Source organism: Fringilla coelebs (genome assembly GCF_963513975.1).
Source record: "Fringilla coelebs genome assembly, chromosome: 30".
Lineage (NCBI taxonomy): Eukaryota > Metazoa > Chordata > Aves > Passeriformes > Fringillidae > Fringilla > Fringilla coelebs.
The window spans coordinates 1,314,707-1,333,869 of record NC_140056.1 but is presented as its reverse complement, the minus strand read 5'-3'; the positions used below and the strand labels follow the sequence as shown (position 1 = coordinate 1,333,869).

Below are 19,163 nucleotides of genomic sequence, written 5' to 3'. Positions count from 1 at the left end.
CCCCATGTCACTCCATTGTGTCACCCGGTGCCAACAGGACAACGTCCTGGGCTCAGAGGCCATGGTGACATGCCACCATCTGACGTCACCGCTGAGCCACATGCCACATCCTATCACCTCAGGCCACTGTGGCCACATACAGGATGACGTCATGGGCTCCCGTGACCTCATAGCGCCCGGCCGAGCGCCTGGTGACGTCACGGGGAAGCCCCCCGCCCCCGCAGTCGAACCCCACGGGGATACCGGCGGGGCCGCGGGGACGACACCGAGGCGTGACGTCACGCACTGCGGCCGGTGACGTCACGAGACGGGGCGGGCACCCCTTCACCCCACCCCTGGTCCTGATCAGGCGAATGCGGCGGCCACCTATAGCTTGCGCCCCCCGCCGCTTCATTAGCGTGGCCCCGCCCCACGGCGCGCCGCTTAGCCAATAGCAAACGGCTCTGCCCCGACAGGGGGCGGGGTTATGCTAATAACCAGCGCCGCGCTCCGTCCCGCCCTCACGTTGAGGACCCCCGGCCGCCGCCGCTCCGGCCCCGCTCCCGCCCCGGCCCCGCTCCCGGTCCCGGCCCCGCTCCCGGTCCCGTTCAGCCCCGGCCTGTCCCGTCCCGGTACCGCCATGACGCTCCTCGCCGCCGGCAGCCGGGCGGCCGCGCGCCTCCGCGGGCCCAAGGTGAGCGCGCCCGGCCTCGCCGCGCCTTAAAGGGGCGACGCCGCGGGGGGAAGGGAGAGCGGGGGGGGTCCGGTTCTTAAAGGGGCGACGCGGGGGGCGCTGCCTTAAAGGGGCCGCGCGGTGGCGGCGGAGGAGGGGGGATGGGACCGGGGTGACCGGGATCGCGATCGGGATCGCCACCGGGATTGGGACCGGGGTGGGCGCGGGGCCGCAGCGGCAGCACGTGGTGGGAACCAGCGCCGGGCGCTTCTCAGAGCCGGGGGCACCGGGAGTGGCTCGGGGGGCTCCGGGCCCGGTCCGCGCCCGGGGGGTTCCGCTGCTGCCTCAGCCCCGTGCGGGGGCCCCCAGCCCGGGGAAGCCCCGCTGGGGGATCCGGTCCCACCGCTCCCCCTCGTTGTGCAGCGCTGAGCGTGGGGGGTCCCGGACGCCCCCTGGAGCCCCGCACCGGCCCCGGGAGCCCGCGCCCGGTGGCACCGGCAGTAGGGGGGGTGGAGGCGGGGACCGTCCCCGCCGCCGCCCTTCCCCAGCGTCTCGGTGCCGTAGAGGACACCGGGGTCACAGCGAGGGGACCCCCGAGCGCCGGTACCGGGCCGGAGCGACCCCCGCCCCTCCGGTGTGTTTGCCTTGGCCGCGGCCCCGGCGTTTCGTAACGGGCGCTGCGGTGTCTTTATCGACCGGGCGATATTTTGGGATATTCCCGATGCCCCACTTGGCCCTGCTCCCCGTAAAACCGAGCGGACCGGGGCCGCCCCCCCGGCTTGAGCCGTGATCCCGACCCTCTTCCTCTTCCTCCTCCTCCCCTGGGCCTGACCCCGCAGCCCCGACCCGCGGAGCCCCCGCACCCCCGGGCACAACGGGAGCCCCGGGAGGGTCCTGCCGTGCCCCCGCGCTCCCCCCGGCCGGTGCCCGGTGTCACCGCCAGCACGTGTGACCTTGAGCCGGTGGCACCTCGGTGACAGCCGGGACGAGCCGTGGGGACCCCCAGAACGGGGGGACACGGGGGTGACACCGGGGGTGACACGGCGGGGGGGTGACGGGGCCCCCGCGGCGGCGACAGCGGCCGCCTTGACCTTGGGCTCCCCGCTGCCGCCTCCATTGTTCCGCCGGCATTTTCCCTTCCCGGAGCCGCCTGTTGCGGGGGGACACGGCCTCGCCACCCGCCGCGGCCACACCCGCCCCACCGGGCACCCCCTGGCCGGGCCGGGGGCTCGCGGGGCACCGGGGGACACCTCGGGGGGGTTCTCTGCAGCGCGGCCCCCCCGCGTCCTCCCGGCAGCCAGCGGAAAAACCGAGTCATGTTCTGGCTCTGCCGCAGGCGCTGCCGCAGCTCCCGGCCCCGGTGAATCGCCGGGTGTCCCCGTGGGTGGCGGCCCCGGTGTCCCCCGGTGTGTCCCAGCCGCCGGTGCCCAGCGGGGCGGGCGGGCCCGGTGTTCCCGGTGTCCCCGGTGCTGGCGCTGCCAAGCCCGGGGTGTGTTCCCGGGGTGTCCCCGCCGGCCGGAGTCCCCGCGGTTCCCGGTTCCCACGCGTGGGCGAGGAACAAAGTTCGGATTCCCCGGCTCAGGAAAACCGCGGCCGTGCCTGGCCGGGCGCGGCTCCAGGAAGGAGAACGCGGCCGCGTTCCCCGAGCCAGCTCCGGCTGCGGCCGCGAGGGCAGCGCGGGGCCGCCGCGGCTGATCCCGGCTCCGCTGATCCCGGCGCTGATCCCGCCCCGGCTGATCCCGGCTCTGAGCCGCGCCCGCGTGGGCGAGGCTCCGGCGTCCTTGGGAACCGGGGTCTCACCGGCCACGGGGCTGGGGGGGCTCCTCTGGCTGCACCCCCGTCCCCAAAAAAGAGGCTGTGCCCTGGTGACAGGGGGGTCTCTGTGTCCCTTGTCCCACAGAATGCGCCGTGTGTCCTCTTTGCTGCTCGCCACGCCAGCGCCGCCACGGTAAGGGGGGTCCTCTGCTGTGACCCCCACCCTGTCACCTGTTCCCTTCTCCTGACACCTCTTCCCTGTGGCTGCCTCTCCTGAGACCCCTCTCCAGGGGGAGGCCGTTTGTCACCCTCTTTCTTGTCCCCATCTTTCTTGTCATCTCCTCTGCCTTGACCCCCCTCCTGTCACTCTTCTCCAAAGGGAGTTCCCTTTCCTGTCACCTCCTTTCCTGTCACCTCTTTCCTTTGGCCCCTTCTTCAAGGGGGGATCCTCTCCCATCTCCTGTCACCCTCTTTCCTGTCCCCTCTCCCCAAGGGGAGCCCCCTGTTCTATTGCCTCTGTCACCCCCTTTCCTGTCCCCATCTCTTTTGTCACCCCCTTTCCCATCACTGCTCTCGAAGGGGAGCCCCCTCTCCTCTTTCCTTCTCTCCCTCTCCTGCCCCACATCTTCTGTCACCCCTCTCCTCTCCTGTCACCCTCTCAGTTGTCACACCTTCTCCTTGTCCCTCTTCCTCTGTCACCCTCTCTGCTGTGCTCAGCCCCCCTCTCACATCCCTGCCCCTTGTCCCCAGAACCTCAAAGACGTCTTGGCCACCATGATCCCCAAGGAGCAGGCGAAGATCAAGAGCTTCCGGCAGCAGCACGGCAGCACGACCATCGGGCAGATCACCGTGGACATGGTGAGTGTGGGGCCACTCCGGGGCCACCGGGGTCACCGGGGTCACCGGGCCCTGCCACCGGGCCTCACCGTGACCTCCCGGCCCCTTCCAGGTGTACGGCGGCATGAGGGGCATGAAAGGGCTGATCTACGAGACCTCGGTGCTGGATCCTGATGAGGTAGGGCTCATCCCAGCCTTCCCACCCTGTCCCTGCCCATCCCAGCCGGTCCCACCCTGTCCCTGCCCATCCCAGTCGGTCCCACCCTGTCCCTGCCCATCCCACCCATTCCCAGCCCATCCCAGCCGGTCCCACTCTGTCCCTGCCCATCCCAGCCATTCCCAGCCCATCCCAGCCATTCCCAGCCCATTCCCACCATTCCCAACCCTTCCCAGCCTATCCCAGCCATTCCCACGCTGTCCCTACCCCATTCCTACTCATTCCCAACCCATTCCCAACCCTTCCCACCTCATCCCAGCCCATCCCAGCCATTCCCACCCATTCCCACCCCGTCCCACCCATTCCCACCCCGTCCCAGCCTATTCCCACCCACTCCCAGCCCATCCCAGCTGGTCCCGCCCATCCCCACCACTCCCAGCCCATTCCCAACCCTTCCCACCTCATCCCAGCCATTCCCACTCTGTCTCTACCCCATTCCTACTCATCCCCAGCCCATTCCCAGCCCATTCCACCCCATCCCACCCATTCCCTTTCCCTGCCCGTCCCTCCCGGCCCCGGTCCCGGTCCCGCTGACGCTCCGGCCCCGCAGGGCATCCGTTTCCGCGGCTACAGCATTCCCGAGTGCCAGAAGAAGCTGCCCAAGGCTGCGGGGGGAGAGGAGCCGCTGCCCGAGGGGCTCTTCTGGCTGCTGGTGACCGGAGAGATCCCGACCCAGGAGCAGGTACTGTGGGAGGGGGCTGGGGAACGGCTGGGGAGGGGGGTCTGAGAGCCCCCAGACCCAGGAAGGGCTGGAAAACAGCTCAGGGGGGGTCTGAGAGTCCCTGGACCCAGGAGGGACTTGGAAACAGCTCAGGGGGGGTCTGAGAGCCCCCAGACCCAGGAGGGGGCTGGGAAACTGCTGAGGGGGGGGTCTGAGAGCCCCCAGACCCAGGAGGGACTGGCAAACAGCTGAGGGGAGGGGCTGGCAAACAGCTCAGGGGGTCTGACAGCTCCCAGACTCAGGAGGGGGCTAGCAAACAGCTGGGGGGGTCTGAGAGCCCCCAGACCGAGGAGGGGCTGGCAAACAGCTGAGGGGGGGTCTGAGAGTCCCTGGACCCAGGAGGGGCTGGGAAACAGGGGGGGTCTGAGAGCCCCCAGACCCAGGAGGGGGTTGGGAAACAGCTCAGGGGGGTTCTGAGAGCCCCCAGACCCAGAAGGGGGCTGGGAAACAGGGGGAGGTCTGAGAGCCCCCAGACCCAGGAAGAGCTGGCAAACAACTCAGGGGGGGTCTGGGAGCCCCCAGACCCAGGAAGGGCTGGCAAACATCTGAGGGGGGGCTGGCAGACAGCTCAGGGGGTCTGACAGCCCCCAGACCCAAGGGGGAGCTGGCAAATACCTGAGGGGGGTCTGCCAGCCCCCAGCCCCACGTCTCAGCCCCGCCCTGTCCCCGCAGGTGACCTGGCTGTCCCGGGAGTGGGCCAAGCGTGCAGCTCTGCCCTCGCACGTGGTGACCATGCTGGACAACTTCCCCACCAACCTGCACCCCATGTCCCAGCTGAGCGCCGCCGTCACCGCCCTCAACAGCGAGAGCAAGTTCGCCCGCGCCTACGCCGAGGGCATCCACCGCGCCAAGTACTGGGAGGTACCGCGGGACCCCGGCCCGGCGCCGGCTCTGGGGGGTGGGTTCGGGTGCGGGGGGCTCGGGGGAGCGCGCTCTGACCCCGCCGGTGGCAGTTTGTGTACGAGGACGCCATGGATCTGATCGCCAAGCTGCCCTGCGTGGCCGCCAAGATCTACCGGAACCTCTACCGCGAGGGCAGCGGCATCGGCGCCATCGACCCCAACCTCGACTGGTCGCACAACTTCACCAACATGCTGGGCTACACCGACCCCCAGTTCATCGAGCTGATGCGGCTCTACCTCACCATCCACAGGTGGGGCTGGGGGCTGCTGGGCGGGGGCGGCGGGCGGGGGATTGGCCCCACTCCCCCAAACCCAGGGCCCCCCAGATGTGCCAGGGGTGTCCTCAGGGGAGGGGGCTCTGTAGGGGCTGTGCTCTGTAGGGGAGGGGTCCCTGTAGGGGCTCTGGGGCTCTTTAGGGGCTGTGCTCTATAGGGAAGGGGTCCCTGTAGGGGATCTGGGCTGTGCTCTGTAGGGGAGGGGGCTCTGGGCTGTGCTCTATAGGGGAGGGGGCTCTGTGGGGCTCCTTAGGGGCTGTGCTCTGTAGGGGAGGGGTCCCTGTAGGGGATCTGGGCTGTGCTCTATAGGGGAGGGGTCCCTGTAAGGTCTCTGGGCTGTGCTCTATAGGGGAGGGGGCTCTGGGCTGTGCCCTATAGGGGAGGGGTCCCTGTAGGGGCTCTGGGCTGTGCCCTATAGGGGAGGGGTCTCTGGGGGGCTCTGGGCTGTGTTCTATAGGGTAAGGGGTTCTATGGGGCTCTTTAGGGGCTGTGCTCTATAGGGGAGGGGGCTCTGGGGCTCTGTAGGGGCTGTGCCCTATAGGGGAGGGGCTCTGTGGGGCTGTGCCCTATAGGGGAGGGGGCTCTGGGGCTGCCCCGGGGGTGTCCCCAGGAGCAGGCAGGGCTGGGGTGGGGCTGTACCAGTCCCACTCCGTGCCCCCCGTCCCCCAAAACGCCGTGCGGGGCCTTTGGTGGGGCTGGGGGCTCCTGACGGCCCCTCCCTCCGCAGTGACCACGAGGGAGGGAACGTCAGTGCCCACACGAGCCACCTGGTGGGCAGCGCCCTGTCCGACCCCTACCTGGCCTTCGCCGCCGCCATGAACGGCCTGGCCGGGCCCCTGCACGGCCTCGCCAACCAGGTGGGCCCCGTCCGTCTGTCCCTCGCCCCGTCCGTCTGTCCCTCGCCCTGTCCGTCTGTCCCTCGCCCTGTCCGTCTGTCCCTCGCCCTGTCCGTCTGTCCCTCTCCCTGTCCGTGCATCCCTCTCTATGTCCGTCTGTCCTTCTCCCTGTCTGTCTGTCCTCCCTGTCCATCTGTCCCTCTCCCTGTCACTCTGTCCATGTCCTCCCTGTCTGTCGCTCTCCCTGTCCGTCTGTCCATATCCCTCTCCCTGTCTCTCTGTTCATACATCCCTCTGCTTGTCCCTCTCCCCATCCCTGCGCCCCCTCTCCATCCCTGTGTGTCTGTCTGTCCCTCTCTCCATCCCTGTGTTCTTCTGTCCCTCTCTCCATCCCTGTGTTCTTCTGTCCCTCTCCCATACCCGTGTCCCTCTGTCCCTGTCCCTCTGTCCCCGTGTCCATCTGTCCCCATTCCCGTGTCCCTGTGTCCCTCTCCCCATGTCCATCTGTCCCCATGTCCGTGTCCATCTGTCCCCATGTCCCTCTGTCCGTCTCCCCATCTCCCTGTGTTCTCTGTCCCCATGTCCCTCTGTCCCCTGTCCCTCTGTCTGTCTCCCCTCTGTCCCTGTGTCCCTCTGTCCCTGTGTCCCTCTGTCCCTCTCTCCCCCTGTCCCTCTGTCCCCTGTCCCTCTGTCCCTCTCCCCGTGTTCCCCTGTCCCTCTGTCCGTCTCCCCTCGTCCCCCTGTCCCGTGTCCCTCTGTCCGTCTCCCCGCGTCCCTCTGTCCTCTGTCCCGTGTCCCTCTGTCCGTCTCCCCTCGTCCCTCTGTCCGTCTCCCCTGACGCTGCCGTTCCCGCAGGAGGTGCTGCTCTGGCTCACGGACCTGCAGAAGGAGCTGGGCAAGGAGGTGTCGGACGAGAAGCTGCGGGATTTCATCTGGAACACGCTCAACTCGGGCAGGGTGGGCCGGGGGCTCGGCCTGGGGCTGGGGGGGAGCCTGAGGGGCTCGGGGTGGGGCTGGGGGGGCCCTGCTGGGGCTGGGGGGGCTCGGGGGGAGCCTGGGGGGCCCTGCTGGGGCTCAGGGGGAACCTGGCAGGCTCAGGGTAGGGCTGGGGGGGCTCAGGGTGAGCCTGGGGGGGGCTGCTGGGGCTGGGGGGCTCGGGGGGAGCCTGGGGGGGCTCAGCGTGAGCCTGGAGGCTCGGGGGGAGCCTGGGGGGCTGCTGGGGCTCAGGGGCTGTTCAGGGCTCAGGGACCATTCCAGAGCCCATCCCAGGGCTCAGGGGCAGTTCCAGGGGCTCAGGGGCAGTTCCAGGGGCTCAGGGGCAGTTCCAGGGCTCAGGGGCAGTTCAGGGGCTCAGGGGCAGTTCCAGGGGCCGCTCAGAGCCCATCCCAGCGCTCAGGGGCAGCTCTGACCCCGTCCCTGCAGGTGGTGCCGGGCTACGGGCACGCGGTGCTGCGGAAGACGGACCCGCGCTACACCTGCCAGCGGGAGTTCGCCCTCAAGCACCTGCCCAAGGACCCCCTGTTCAAACTGGTGGCCCAGCTCTACAAGATCGTCCCCAACGTGCTGCTGGAGCAGGGCAAGGCCAAGAACCCCTGGCCCAACGTGGATGCCCACAGCGGGGTCCTGCTGCAGGTGAGCCCGGGCTCCTTCTGTGCTGTCTGTCCCTGTTCCTGTCAGTCTGTCCTTTGCCTTTATTGCATGTCCACATCCCTCTCCCTGTTCTGGCCTTCCTCTTGTCCATGTGTCCTTCTCCCTGTCTGTCCCTTGCCCTGTGTGTCCCTCTCTGCTCTCTTTCCTGTCTGTCTGTCCCTCTTCCTGTCTGTCTGTCCCTCTCTCTGTCCTGTGCCCCTCTCTCTGTCCCTCTCTCCCTGTCCTTTGTGTCCTCCCTGTCTATTCCTCTCCCTGTCTGTATCCCTCTCTCTGATCTCCTTCCGGTCTGTCTGTCCCTCTCCCTGTTCTGCCCTTCCTCTTGTCCATGTGTCCTTCTCCCTGTCTGTCCCTTGCCCTGTGTGTCCCTCTCTCTGTTCTCCTTCCTGTCTGTCCCTCTCCTTGTCTGTATGTCCTTCTCTGTGTTGTCTGTTCTGTCTGTCCCTTGCTTTATGTGTCCCTCTCCCTGTCTGTCCCTCTCCCTGTCTGTCACTCTGTTCTCCTTCCTGTCTGTCTGTCCCTCTCCCTGTTCTGTCCTTCCTCTTGTCCATGTGTCCTTCTCCCTCTGTCCCTTGCCCTGTGTGTCCCTCTCTGTTCTCCTTCCTGTCTGTCTGTCCCTCTGTGTTCTCCTTCTTGTCTGTCTGTCCCTCTCCCTGTCTGTCCTTCTGTTCTCCTTCCTGTCTATCCCTCTCCTTGTCTGTGTCCTTCTCTGTGTTCTCTATTCTGTCTGTCCCTTGCCCTGTGTCCCTCTCCCTGTCTGTCTCTCTGTGTTCTCCCTGTCCGTGTGTCCCTCTCCCTGTCTGTCCCTCTCCTTGTCTGTATGTCCTTCTCTGTGTTGTCTGTTCTGTCTGTCCCTTGCTTTATGTGTCCCTCTCCCTGTCTGTCACTCTGTTCTCCTTCCTGTCTGTCTGTCCCTCTCCCTGTTCTGTCCTTCCTCTTGTCCATGTGTCCTTCTCCCTGTCTGTCCCTCTCTGTTCTCCTTCCTGTCTGCCCCTCTCCTTGTCTGTGTGTCCTTCTCTGTGTTCTCTATTCTGTCTGTCCCTCTGTGTGTCCCTCTCCCTGTCTGTCTGTGTTCTCCCTGTCTGTGTGTCCCTCTCCCTGTCTGTGTGTCCCTCTCCCTGTCCCACCCTCCTTCTCCCAGCTGGTTCCTCTCCCCATCCCTCCCTCCCTCCCTCCCCCTGTTGCTCTCTCCCTCTCCTTGCCCATTTGTCCCTGTCCCACCTGCCCTTCCCCTGTCCGTCTGTCCCTTCCCCTGTCCGTCTGTCCCTCTGTCTGTCCCCGGGGCTCTCCTGTGTGCCCCCTGCCCGCTCTGAGCCCGCTCCCTCCCGTGTCCCCGCAGTACTACGGCATGAAGGAGATGAATTACTACACGGTGCTGTTCGGTGTCTCGCGGGCTCTGGGCGTCCTCTCCCAGCTCATCTGGAGCCGAGCTCTGGGATTCCCCCTGGAGAGACCCAAATCCATGAGCACCAAGGGCCTCATGCAGCTCGTGGGCTACAAATCCGCCTGAAGAAGGGACGGGGACAGGGCTCCCCCAGGGAACGCCGCCGGGCCCGGCCCGGCCACCCCGCCACTGAACCCCCCTCGGCGCCCCCCAGCTGCTCCCCCTTCCCCCCAAAACCCACCCTGGGGAGGGGCAGAGGCAGCCCTGGGGTCGTCCCCCCCCTCCCAGCCCCACTCTGGTGGGGTGGGGGGAGCTCCCGTGCCCCCTCCCCACCCCGGCAGCTCTCACTGCGCACACCGGGAGCCCCCCCAGGCTCCCTCACTGCTGGGCTGGGTGGGGAGGGGTCCCGGCAGGGTTCTGGGGGGGGGTCCAGCCCCCCCTGCAGCCCCCCGAGAGGGGTTCAGTCCAGCCCCGTGTCCGGGCCCCCCGCAGGGACTCGATACACTCCTCCCCGGCCGCGCCCCCGTGTTTGTGTGACCCCCCTGCCCCCCCATCCTGCCTGAAGCCCCCGGGAGCCAGAGCTGGGACCCCCCCCCGACCCCCACCCTGGAACCCACCCCGGCTCCTCGCAGCTCTCGGGCACTTCTGTACAAACAACAACAAAAAAATGCAAAATAAATGTTTTTATTAACAAACCCCCGGCCTCTCCCCGCCCCCCCCGGGCAGGGCGTGGTGCAGCCCCACCCCGCCCGGGGGTCCCAGCGTGCAGCCCCCTCCCCAAACCCCCCCTGCCGTGGCAATGAGGACCAGGAGGCTGCAGACCCTTGGAAAATTCTCTTTATTGGCCTGGCCAAGCCCTTCCTGCCTCGGCTTGGGGGGGCTCGGGGGGCTCGGGCAGCCCCTCACCCCCCCGGGGGGGCTTCACGGCCAAGGGGGGATGGGTGGGTGGGGGGAGGAGCCGAGACCTTCCCACCCCCCCCCACACAGGGGTGGGGTCGCTGGGGGTGGGGTCGGGACCGTGGGGGTCCCCGCGGAGGGTGCTGGGGGTGGGGGGCAGCGGGGGGGGGCAGCGGGAGCCGCCCCCTCCCCACCCTGTGCGTGTGGCTTGTGCAAAGTGTGCGACGGCTCGGGGGGCTCCTCCCTGCGCCGGCCCCTTCCCTTTCGTTCCTGGAAGAGCTGGGGAGGAATTGAGGAGGGGGTCCCAGGTGCTCCCCCCACCCCAAAAAACCCCCTCCCCCCTCCCGGAGCACGGCGGGGCCCAGACACCGGAGCTGCCCCCACCGGGGCCCTCCAGCCTGGCTGGGGAGTTTAAAAAGAACCAAAAAAAAAAGGGTTAAAAAAAAAGAACTAAACCAAAACTTAAAACCCCGAATCAGCTGCAAAACCAGCTCCGGGGGGCGAGGTGGGGTGGGGGGGCTCACGGCAGCCCCGGGGGGCGTTGAGGCAACAGCAGCAGAGGAAACGCACTTGTTGAATAAATATTTTAGGGGGGTCGGGCTCGGGGCGGGCCCGGCACAGTCCGGGGGTGCCCGGCCCCGCCGCCCTCACGTCTGGTGCACCTCGTGGAACATCAGCTCCCGCGGGATGCGCGTCTCGGGCCCGAAGTTCTTGGCGGCTCGGCGCTCGAAGGCGGCCACCATCTGCTTGACCACCTCGTCGAAGAACACGGTGGCCAGCTGGGAGTGCAGCAGGGAGCGGAACTCGAAGGAGATCTGGGCGGGAGGAGGAGGAGGAGGAGGAGCGGGTGAGCCCCGGCGGGTGAGCCGCGCCCTCCCCCGGGGGATGCGGGGCGGGGTCGTACCGAGAAATCCACGGTGCTGGTGCGGGGGTAGCCGGGGATGCCGGGGCTGAAGCGCCAGTTGGTCTCCAGGTGGTTGAAGAGGCGCCCGTCGGTGCAGACGGCCTGGGGAGGGCGAGGGGCAGCTCAGGGGGGCAGCGGGATCATCCTCCAGGATGGAAATCCCTCCTGGATCCAGCCCGGCCCGGGATCCCCCCCTGGACACCTCCAAACTTCCCTGGGCACTTCCAGTGCCTGAGAGCCCTTTCCTGGGGAAATTCCAACCTGAATCCCCTGGAACAACCCTGAGGCTGCTCCTGCCTTCTCCTGTTCTTCCCTGGGAACAGATTGTGACCGCCCCAACTCTGCTCTCCCATCAGGGAGCTGTGGGGTGGGAATTGCCCCCTGAGCCTTCTGTCCTCCAGGTGCTTCCAGAACCTTTTATTCCTCCTGAAATTCCACCCTGAGCCTCTCCTGGGGGAATTTGGGGCTGTACCTTCTCCTCCTGCTGTTCCCTGGAGCAGATCCTGACCCTGGAGTTCCCCCCTGAGCCTCCTTTTCTCCCTGGGCACTTCCACAGCCTGACCCCCTTTTCCAGGAGGAAATTCCTCCTTGTGTCCATCCTGAGCCTCTCCTGGCACAGCTCGGGGCCATTTCCTCCTGCCCTCTCATTCCCTGGCAGAAGAGGCCAATCCCCATCTGGTTACAACTACAATTTTCTCCCAAAAACCTGCAAATTCCCCCCAAAAATCAGGGCAGGGCTCTGTTCCCTCTCACCCTGGTGTTCCTGCGAGCAGATCCTGACCCCGCTCTCCCATCAGGGAGTTAAATTCCTCCCTGAGCCTCCTGTCCTCCAGGTGCTTCCAAAACCTTCTATTCCTCCTGAAATTCCACCCTGAGCCTCTCCTGGGGGAATCTGGGGCTGTTCCTTCTCCTCCTGCTGTTCCCTGGAGCAGATCCCGACCCCGCTCTCCCATCAGGGAGCTGTGGGGTGGAAATCCCCCCTGATCCTCCTTCCCTCCAGGCTGAGCCCCTTCCCAGCTCCCTCAGGGTTTCTCCAGAACCTTCTCCTGCAGCTCCAGCCCCTCCCCAGCTCACCTTGACCAGGTGAGGCCGCACCAGGGTGACGATGGAGGTGTAGCGCTCCAGCACGGGCGGGAACCCCACCTCCAGCTGGGCCTTGACGTGGCCCTGGCGCCGCGACACCACCACGGACTTCTTGCACCAGGGCACGAAGTTCTTGTAGTCCTCCACGTTGGCCACCACGTCGTACATCTCCTGCATGGAGTACCTGGGACACAGAGGGGCGGGCTGGGATCGGGGCTGGGATCGGGGCTGGGGTTGGGCTGGGATCAGGGCTGGGACTGGGATTGGGACTGGGGCTGGGATCGGGGCTGGGCTGGGATCGGGGCTGGGACTGGGATCGGGGCTGGAGCTGGGATCGGGGCTGGGCTGGGATCGGGGCTGGGCTGGGATCGGGGCTGGGATCGGGGCTGGGATCGGGGCTGGGCTGGGGCTGGGATTGGGGCTGGGATCGGGGCTGGGCTGGGATCGGGGCTGGGCTGGGATCGGGCTGGGATCGGGGCTGGGATTGGGACTGGGGCTGGGATCGGGATTGGGATCGGGGCTGGGACTGGGATCGGGGCTGGGGCTGGGGCTGGGATTGGGATCGGGGCTGGGCTGGGATCGGGATTGGGATCGGGGCTGGGCTGGGATCGGGGCTGGGATCGGGGCTGGGCTGGGGCTGGGCTGGGATCGGGGCTGGGATCGGGGCTGGGCTGGGATCGGGATTGGGATCGGGGCTGGCTGGGATTGGGGCTGGGATTGGGATCGGGGCTGGGATCGGGGCTGGGATCGGGGCTGGGATCGGGGCTGGGACTGGGATCGGGGCTGGGCTGGGATCGGGGCTGGGCTGGGATCGGGGCTGGGATCGGGGCTGGGGCTGGGGCTGGGCTGGGATCGGGGCTGGGATCGGGGCTGGGCTGGGATCGGGGCTGGGATTGGGACTGGGCTGGGATCGGGGCTGGGATCGGGGCTGGGATCGGGGCTGGGCTGGGATCGGGGCTGGGATTGGGACTGGGATTGGGGCTGGGATTGGGCTGGGGCTGGGATTGGGGCTGGGATTGGGGCTGGGATCGGGGCTGGGATTGGGACTGGGGCTGGGATTGGGGCTGGGATTGGGCTGGGGCTGGGATTGGGGCTGGGACTGGGATCGGGGCTGGGGCTGGGATTGGGGTTGGGGCTGGGATCGGGGCTGGGGCTGGGATCAGGGCTGGGGCTAGGGCTGGGATCGGGGCTGGGGCTGGGATCGGGGCTGGGATTGGGGTTGGGGCTGGGATCGGGGCTGGGCTGGGATCGGGGCTGGGACTGGGATTGGGCCGGGATTGGGGCTGGGGCTAGGCTGGGATCGGGGCTGGGACTGGGGCTGGGCTGGGATTGGGGCTGGGGCTGGGCTGGGATTAGGGTCAGAGCTGGGGCTGGGATTGGGATCGGGGTTGGGCTGGGGCTGGGATCGGGGCTGGGGTCTGAGTTTGGGTTGGGATTGGGGCTGGGCTGTGATTGGGGCTTGGGCTGGGGTCAGAGCTGGGGTTGGGATTGGGGTTGAGGTCAGGGCTGGGATTGGGGCCGGGGTTAGGATTGGGGCTGGGTTTGGAGCTGGGATTTGGCTCAGGCTTAGGGCTGGGTTTGGAGCTGGGACTGGGCTCAGGCTGAGGCTCAGGGCTGGGTTTGGAGCTGGGATTTGGGTCAGGCTCAGTCTCAGGGCTGGGTTTGGAGCTGGGATTTGGGTCAGACTCAGTCTCAGGGCTGGATTTGGAGCTGGGCTCAGGCTCAGGGCTGGGTTTGGAGCCAGGCTCAGTCCCAGGGCTGGGTTTGGAGCTGGGATTTGGGTCAGGCTCAGTCTCAGAGCTGCGTTTGGAGCTGGGATTTGCGTCAGGCTCAGTCCCAGGGCTGGGTTTGGAGCTGGGATTTGGGTTAGGTCAGTCCCAGGGCTGGGTTTGGAGCTGGGATTTGGGTTAGGTCAGTCCCAGGGCTGGGTTTGGAGCTGGGATTTGGGTCAGGCTCAGTCTCAGGGCTGGGTTTGGGGTCAGGCTCAGTCCCAGGGCAGGGTTTGGAGCCGGGCTCAGCCCCAGGGCTGTGTTTGGAGCTGGGATTTGGGTCAGGCTCAGCCCCAGGGCTGGGTTTGGAGCTGGGATTTGGGTCAGGCTCAGTCTCAGGGCTGGGTTTGGAGCTGGGATTTGGGTTAGGTCAGGCTCAGGGCTGTGTTTGGAGCCAGTCCCAGCCCCGTCCCAGCACCCACCCGATGATGCGCCGCTCCGAGTACTCCTTGCGTTTGTTGCTGAGGCTGAGGAAGCCTCGGCTGGGCGGCGCTCGGGGCTCCCAGGCCAGGGGGCCCGGCCGGCCCAGGCGCGAGAGACGGAGCCCGCACGGGGCCGTGTGCCTGCGGGGACACGGGGACACCGCTGGCACCCACGGACACCGCTGGCACCGGCAGGTACCGGCAGCACCGGGTGCCACCGGCCGGTACCGGCAGCACAAGCTGACACTGGGTGGCACTGGGAGCACCAGATGTCACCAGCAGCACCGGCCGGTACCAGCAGCATGAGCTGACACCAGGTGGCACCGGCAGCACCGGGCGTCACCGGTGGTCACCAGGTGTCACCAGCCGGTACCGGCAGCACCGGGTGTCACCGGCAGCACTGACAGCACCGGCTGTCCGCGCTGGTCACCGGGTGTCACCGGCAGTACCAGCTGTCACTCGTGGTCACTGGGTGGCACCGGGTGGCACTGACAGCACCGGGTGGCACCGGCAGCACTGACAGCACCAGGTGTCCCCCGCTGGTCACCAGGTGTCACCGGCAGTACCGGCTGTCACTGGCGGTCACCGGGTGGCACCGGGTGTCACCAACAGCACTGGCGGTCACCAGCTGTCACTGGCATCACCGGGTGTCACTGGCTGGTACCGGCAGCACCGGTGGTCACTGGGTGGCACCGGGTGTCACCGGCAGTACCGACTGTCACTGGTGGTCACTGGGTGGTACCGGGTGTCACCGACAGCACCAGGTGGCACCGGGTGTCACCGGCAGTACTGGCGGTCACTGGGTGGCACTGGCAGCACCGGGTGTCCCTGCTGGTCACCAGGTATCACCGGCAGTACCGGCTGTCACCGGTGGTCACCGGGTGTCACCAACAGCACCAGGTATCACCGGGTGGCACCGACAGCACTGGCGGTCACCGGGTGTCACCGGCATCACTGGGTGTCACTGGCCGGTACCGGCAGCACCGGCTGTCACCAGTGGCACCGGCAGCACTGGCAGCACCGGCTGTCACGGGCTGTCACCAGCTGTCACCAGCAGCACGAGCTGGCACCGGGTGTCACCGGCAGCCCCGGGAGCGCCCTGGGGCTTTGGGGCCCTTCCTGCCGGACCAGAGCCCTTCCCGAGCTTCCCAAATCCCCCTGGAGCTTCCCAGGTCCCTTCCAGTGCCTCACAGGCCCTTCCAGAGCATCCCAAATTCCTGCCAGGGCTTCCCAAATCCTTCCAGATCATCCCAAATCCTTCCAGAGCATCCCAAATTCCTGCCAGGGCTTCCCAGATCTTTCCAGATCATCCCAGGTTCCTTCCAGCGCCTCACAGGCCCTTCCAGAGCATCCCAAATTCCTGCCAGATCATCCCAGGTTCCTTCCAGGGCTTCCCAAATCCTCTCTAGGGTTTCCCAAATCCTCTCTAGGGTTTCCCAAATCCTTCCAGATCCCCAAATCCTTTCTAGGGTTTCCCAAATGCCTCCAGGGCTTCCCAAATCCCTACAGAGCTTCCCAAATCCTTCCAGATCATCCCAGGTCCCTTCCAGGGCTTCCCAGATCCTTTCTAGGGTTTCCCAAATCCTTCCAGACCTTCTCAGGTCCCTTCCTGAACTTCCAGATCCCTTCCAGACCATCCCAAGCCCCTTCCAGACAGCCCTGGGTCCCTTTCTGACCATCCCAAACCCCTTCAGACCAATCCAGGCCCCTTCCTGACCAGCTCAGGCTCTTTCCAAACTTGCCCAGGTGCCTTCCAACCACCCCAGGTCCCTTCCAGACCTCCCCAAACCCCTTCAGACCACCCTAGGTGCCTTCCAGACCATTCCAAACTCCCTCAGACCACCCCAAGCTCCTTCCTGAGCAGCTCAGGCTCTCTCCAGATGTGCCCAGGTCCCTTCAGACCATCCCAAGCCCCTTCCAGACAGCCCTGGGTCCCTTTCTGACCTTCCCAAACCCCTTTAGACCATCCCAAACCCCTTCAGACCACCCCAGGCCCCTTCCTGACCAGCTCAGGCTCTCCCCAGACCATCCCAGGTCCCTTCCAGACCATTCCAAACTCCCTCAGATCATCCCAGACCCCTTCCTGAGCAGCTCAGGTCCCTTCCTGAACTTCCAGGTCCCTTCCAGACCATCCCAAACCCCTTCCAGACAGCCTTGGGTCCCTTCCAGACCATTCCAAACCCCTTCAGACCACACCAGGCCCCTTCCTGACCAGCTCAGGCTCTCTCCAGATGTGCTCAGGTCCCTTTCTGAACTTCCAGGTCCTTTCCTGACCTTTCTAAACCCCTTCTGACCATCCCAAACCCCTTCCAGACCATCCCAAACCCCCTCAGATCATCCCAAGCCCCCTCTGATTATCCCCAACCCCTTCCAGACAGCCTTGTGTCCCTTTCTGACCATCCCAAACTCCTTCAGACCATCCCAAGCTCTTTCCAGACCAGCTCAGGCTCTCCCCAGACCATCCCAGGTCCCGTCCTGAACTTTCAGGTCCTTTCCTGACCTTCCTAAACCTCTTCAGACCATCCCAAGCCCCTTCCAGACAGCCTTGAGTCCCTTAATGACCTTCCCAAACTCCTTCAGACAAATCCAGGCCCCTTCCTGACCACCCCAAGCCCCTTCCTGACCAGCTCAGGCTCTCCCCAGACCATCCCAGGTCCCTTCCAGACCATTCCAAACTCCCTCAGATCATCCCAGACCCCTTCCTGAGCAGCTCAGATCCCTTCCTGAACTTCTAGGTCCCTTCCTGAACTTCCAGGTCCCTTCCAGACCATCCCAAACCCCTTCCAGACAGCCCTGGGTCCTTTTCTGACCATTCCAAACCCCTTCAGACCAATCCAGGCCCCTTCCTGACCAGCTCAGGCTCTCTCCAGATGTGCTCAGGTCCCTTTCTGAACTTCCAGGTCCTTTCCTGACCTTCCTAAACCTCTTCAGACCATCCCAAACCCCCTCAGACCATCCCAAGCCCCCTCTGATCATCCCAAACCCCGTCCAGACAGCCTTGGGTCCCTTTCTGACCATCCCAAACTCCTTCAGACCATCCCAAGCTCCTTCCTGAGCAGCTCAGGCTCTCCCCAAACCATCCCAGGTCCCTTCCTGAACTTCCAGATCCTTTCCTGACCCTCCTAAACCTCTTCAGACCATCCCAAGCCCCTTCCAGACAGCCTCGGGTCCCTTTCTGACCTTCCCAAGCCCCTTCCCACCACCCCAGGCTCTTTCCAAACTTTTCCAGATCCTTTCCTGACCTTCCTAAACCCCCTCAGACCATCCCAAGCTCCTTCCAGACCAGTTCAGGCTCTCCCCAGACCATCCCAGGTCCCTTCCTGAACTTCCAGGTCCTTTCCTGACCTTCCCAAACCCCCTCAGACCATCCCAAACCCCCTCTGATCATCCCAAGCCCCTTCCAGACCACCCCAGGTCCCTTCCCGACCTCCCCAAGCCCCCTCAGCCCCTCCCGGATCCCCTCCCGGATCCCCTCCCGTGCCGGGAATGCCCCCGGGGGCTCGGGGCCGGTGCCGGTGCCCGCGGCCGGGACGCTCCCGGGGCCGGTGCCAGCGCTGCAGCTGCCACGGGGAGGAGGAGGAGGAGGAGGAGGAGGAAGGCCGGGAAACCCGACCCGGGGACAGCTAATCCCGGCGGGGACAAGCGCCCGGTGCCCCCCCGGTGTCGCTGCCGGGGGAGGTCCCGCCCTTCCCACCGGAATTCGGGAATTGTTCCCACCGGGGGGGGTCGGTCCCGGTGCTGTCCCCGTGTCACCGTCCCCGAGCAGAGGTCGCCGCCATGGGGACACATCCCGGTGGCCTCGGGACTGCCGCCTCGCCCGGTGACACCGGGGCTCGGCTCTCCCGGTGTCCCCAGCGGGGTTCGCTCCAAGGTCAGCCCCTCCCAGCCGGTGTTCCCCGCCCAGCGCCCGGTGAACCGGGACAGGGCCCCACCGGGACCCCCGGGCCGGCCCCGCCGCGACTCCCCGGTTCCGCCAAGGTGCCCCCGGACCACCCCACCCTGCAGGGGCCGGGAGCGCGGGCAGGAGCCCCCGCAGCACGATCGCCGCCCCGGGCCCGCCCCGGTGCCCCCGGGGCCGGTGTGACCTCCGGGCCCCGCCCGCCCCGGGGCCGCCGCCGCTCACCTGCCGGGCGGGACCGCCGCGGCCCGCAGGCGCTGCCGCGCCCCGAGCTGGAGGGCGCCGCGGAGCCGCCGGGCCGCCATCACCGGGCCGGGACCGGGGCCGGGCCGGAACCGGGACCGGGCCGGGACGCGGCGCCGCCGCCGCCCTGACCTCTCACCCCGTGACGTCACCACGTCGCCATAGCGCCGGGAACGTCACGGGGCGGGGCGAGGCGACGCCTCCCGAGCGAGGGATGATGGGAGTTGTAGTCGGAGGGTGCGCGGGGCACGATGGGAAGTGTAGTGCGCGACGGGGTTGCGGCTGCACCGGGAGCGGGATCCAACCGGGACCAACCGGGAGGGGCCCTCCCGGGGCTGGGCTTTGCCCCAGGGGGCGTCTGGCCCCGCCTTCCACGTGTGCCCCCGGTCGGTGGGTCCGGAGAGGGACGGGGACCCTCCGGTGCAGTGTCCCGGTAACGGCCCCGCTCCGAACCGGGCAGAGGAGCCGAGAGACCGGGAACACAGAACCTGCGGGAACTGTGTGGCCCAGTGCCGCCCAGTGCAGCCCAACACATCCCAGTGCCGCCCAGTACATCCCAGTCCAGCTCAGCATTACCCAGTGCCAACCCAGCACAGCCCAGCCCAGTTCCTCCCAGTTCATCCCAGCACATCCCAGTCCAGCCCAGCTCATCCCAGTTCAGCCCAGAGAGGGACAGTGGTGACACATGGGACCCCCGGGAGCCTCTCCCACTGCTCCAGAG

At 66.8% G+C, this 19,163-nt stretch overlaps 2 protein-coding genes across 2 annotated transcripts; one reads left to right on the top strand and one right to left on the bottom strand.

Moving 5' to 3' along the window:
* The first annotated feature begins 486 nt into the window (after nucleotides 1-486).
* On the top strand, nucleotides 487-9,875 carry CS (citrate synthase). The gene is made up of 11 exons (XM_084223714.1): nucleotides 487-673; nucleotides 2,553-2,600; nucleotides 3,158-3,265; nucleotides 3,357-3,422; nucleotides 4,012-4,143; nucleotides 4,855-5,043; nucleotides 5,136-5,335; nucleotides 6,087-6,216; nucleotides 7,051-7,152; nucleotides 7,618-7,827; nucleotides 9,182-9,875. The coding sequence occupies exons 1-11, from the start codon at nucleotides 620-622 to the stop codon at nucleotides 9,350-9,352; spliced, it is 1,410 nt and encodes a 469-aa protein (XP_084079840.1). The 5' UTR covers nucleotides 487-619; the 3' UTR covers nucleotides 9,353-9,875.
* Nucleotides 9,876-10,014: 139 nt separating this feature from the next.
* On the bottom strand, nucleotides 10,015-18,588 carry COQ10A (coenzyme Q10A). The gene is made up of 5 exons (XM_084223715.1): nucleotides 18,425-18,588; nucleotides 14,302-14,442; nucleotides 12,102-12,294; nucleotides 11,028-11,129; nucleotides 10,015-10,938 (listed from the first exon to the last, which is right to left on the bottom strand). The coding sequence occupies exons 1-5, from the start codon at nucleotides 18,502-18,504 to the stop codon at nucleotides 10,771-10,773; spliced, it is 684 nt and encodes a 227-aa protein (XP_084079841.1). The 5' UTR covers nucleotides 18,505-18,588; the 3' UTR covers nucleotides 10,015-10,770.
* Nucleotides 18,589-19,163: the final 575 nt, after the last annotated feature.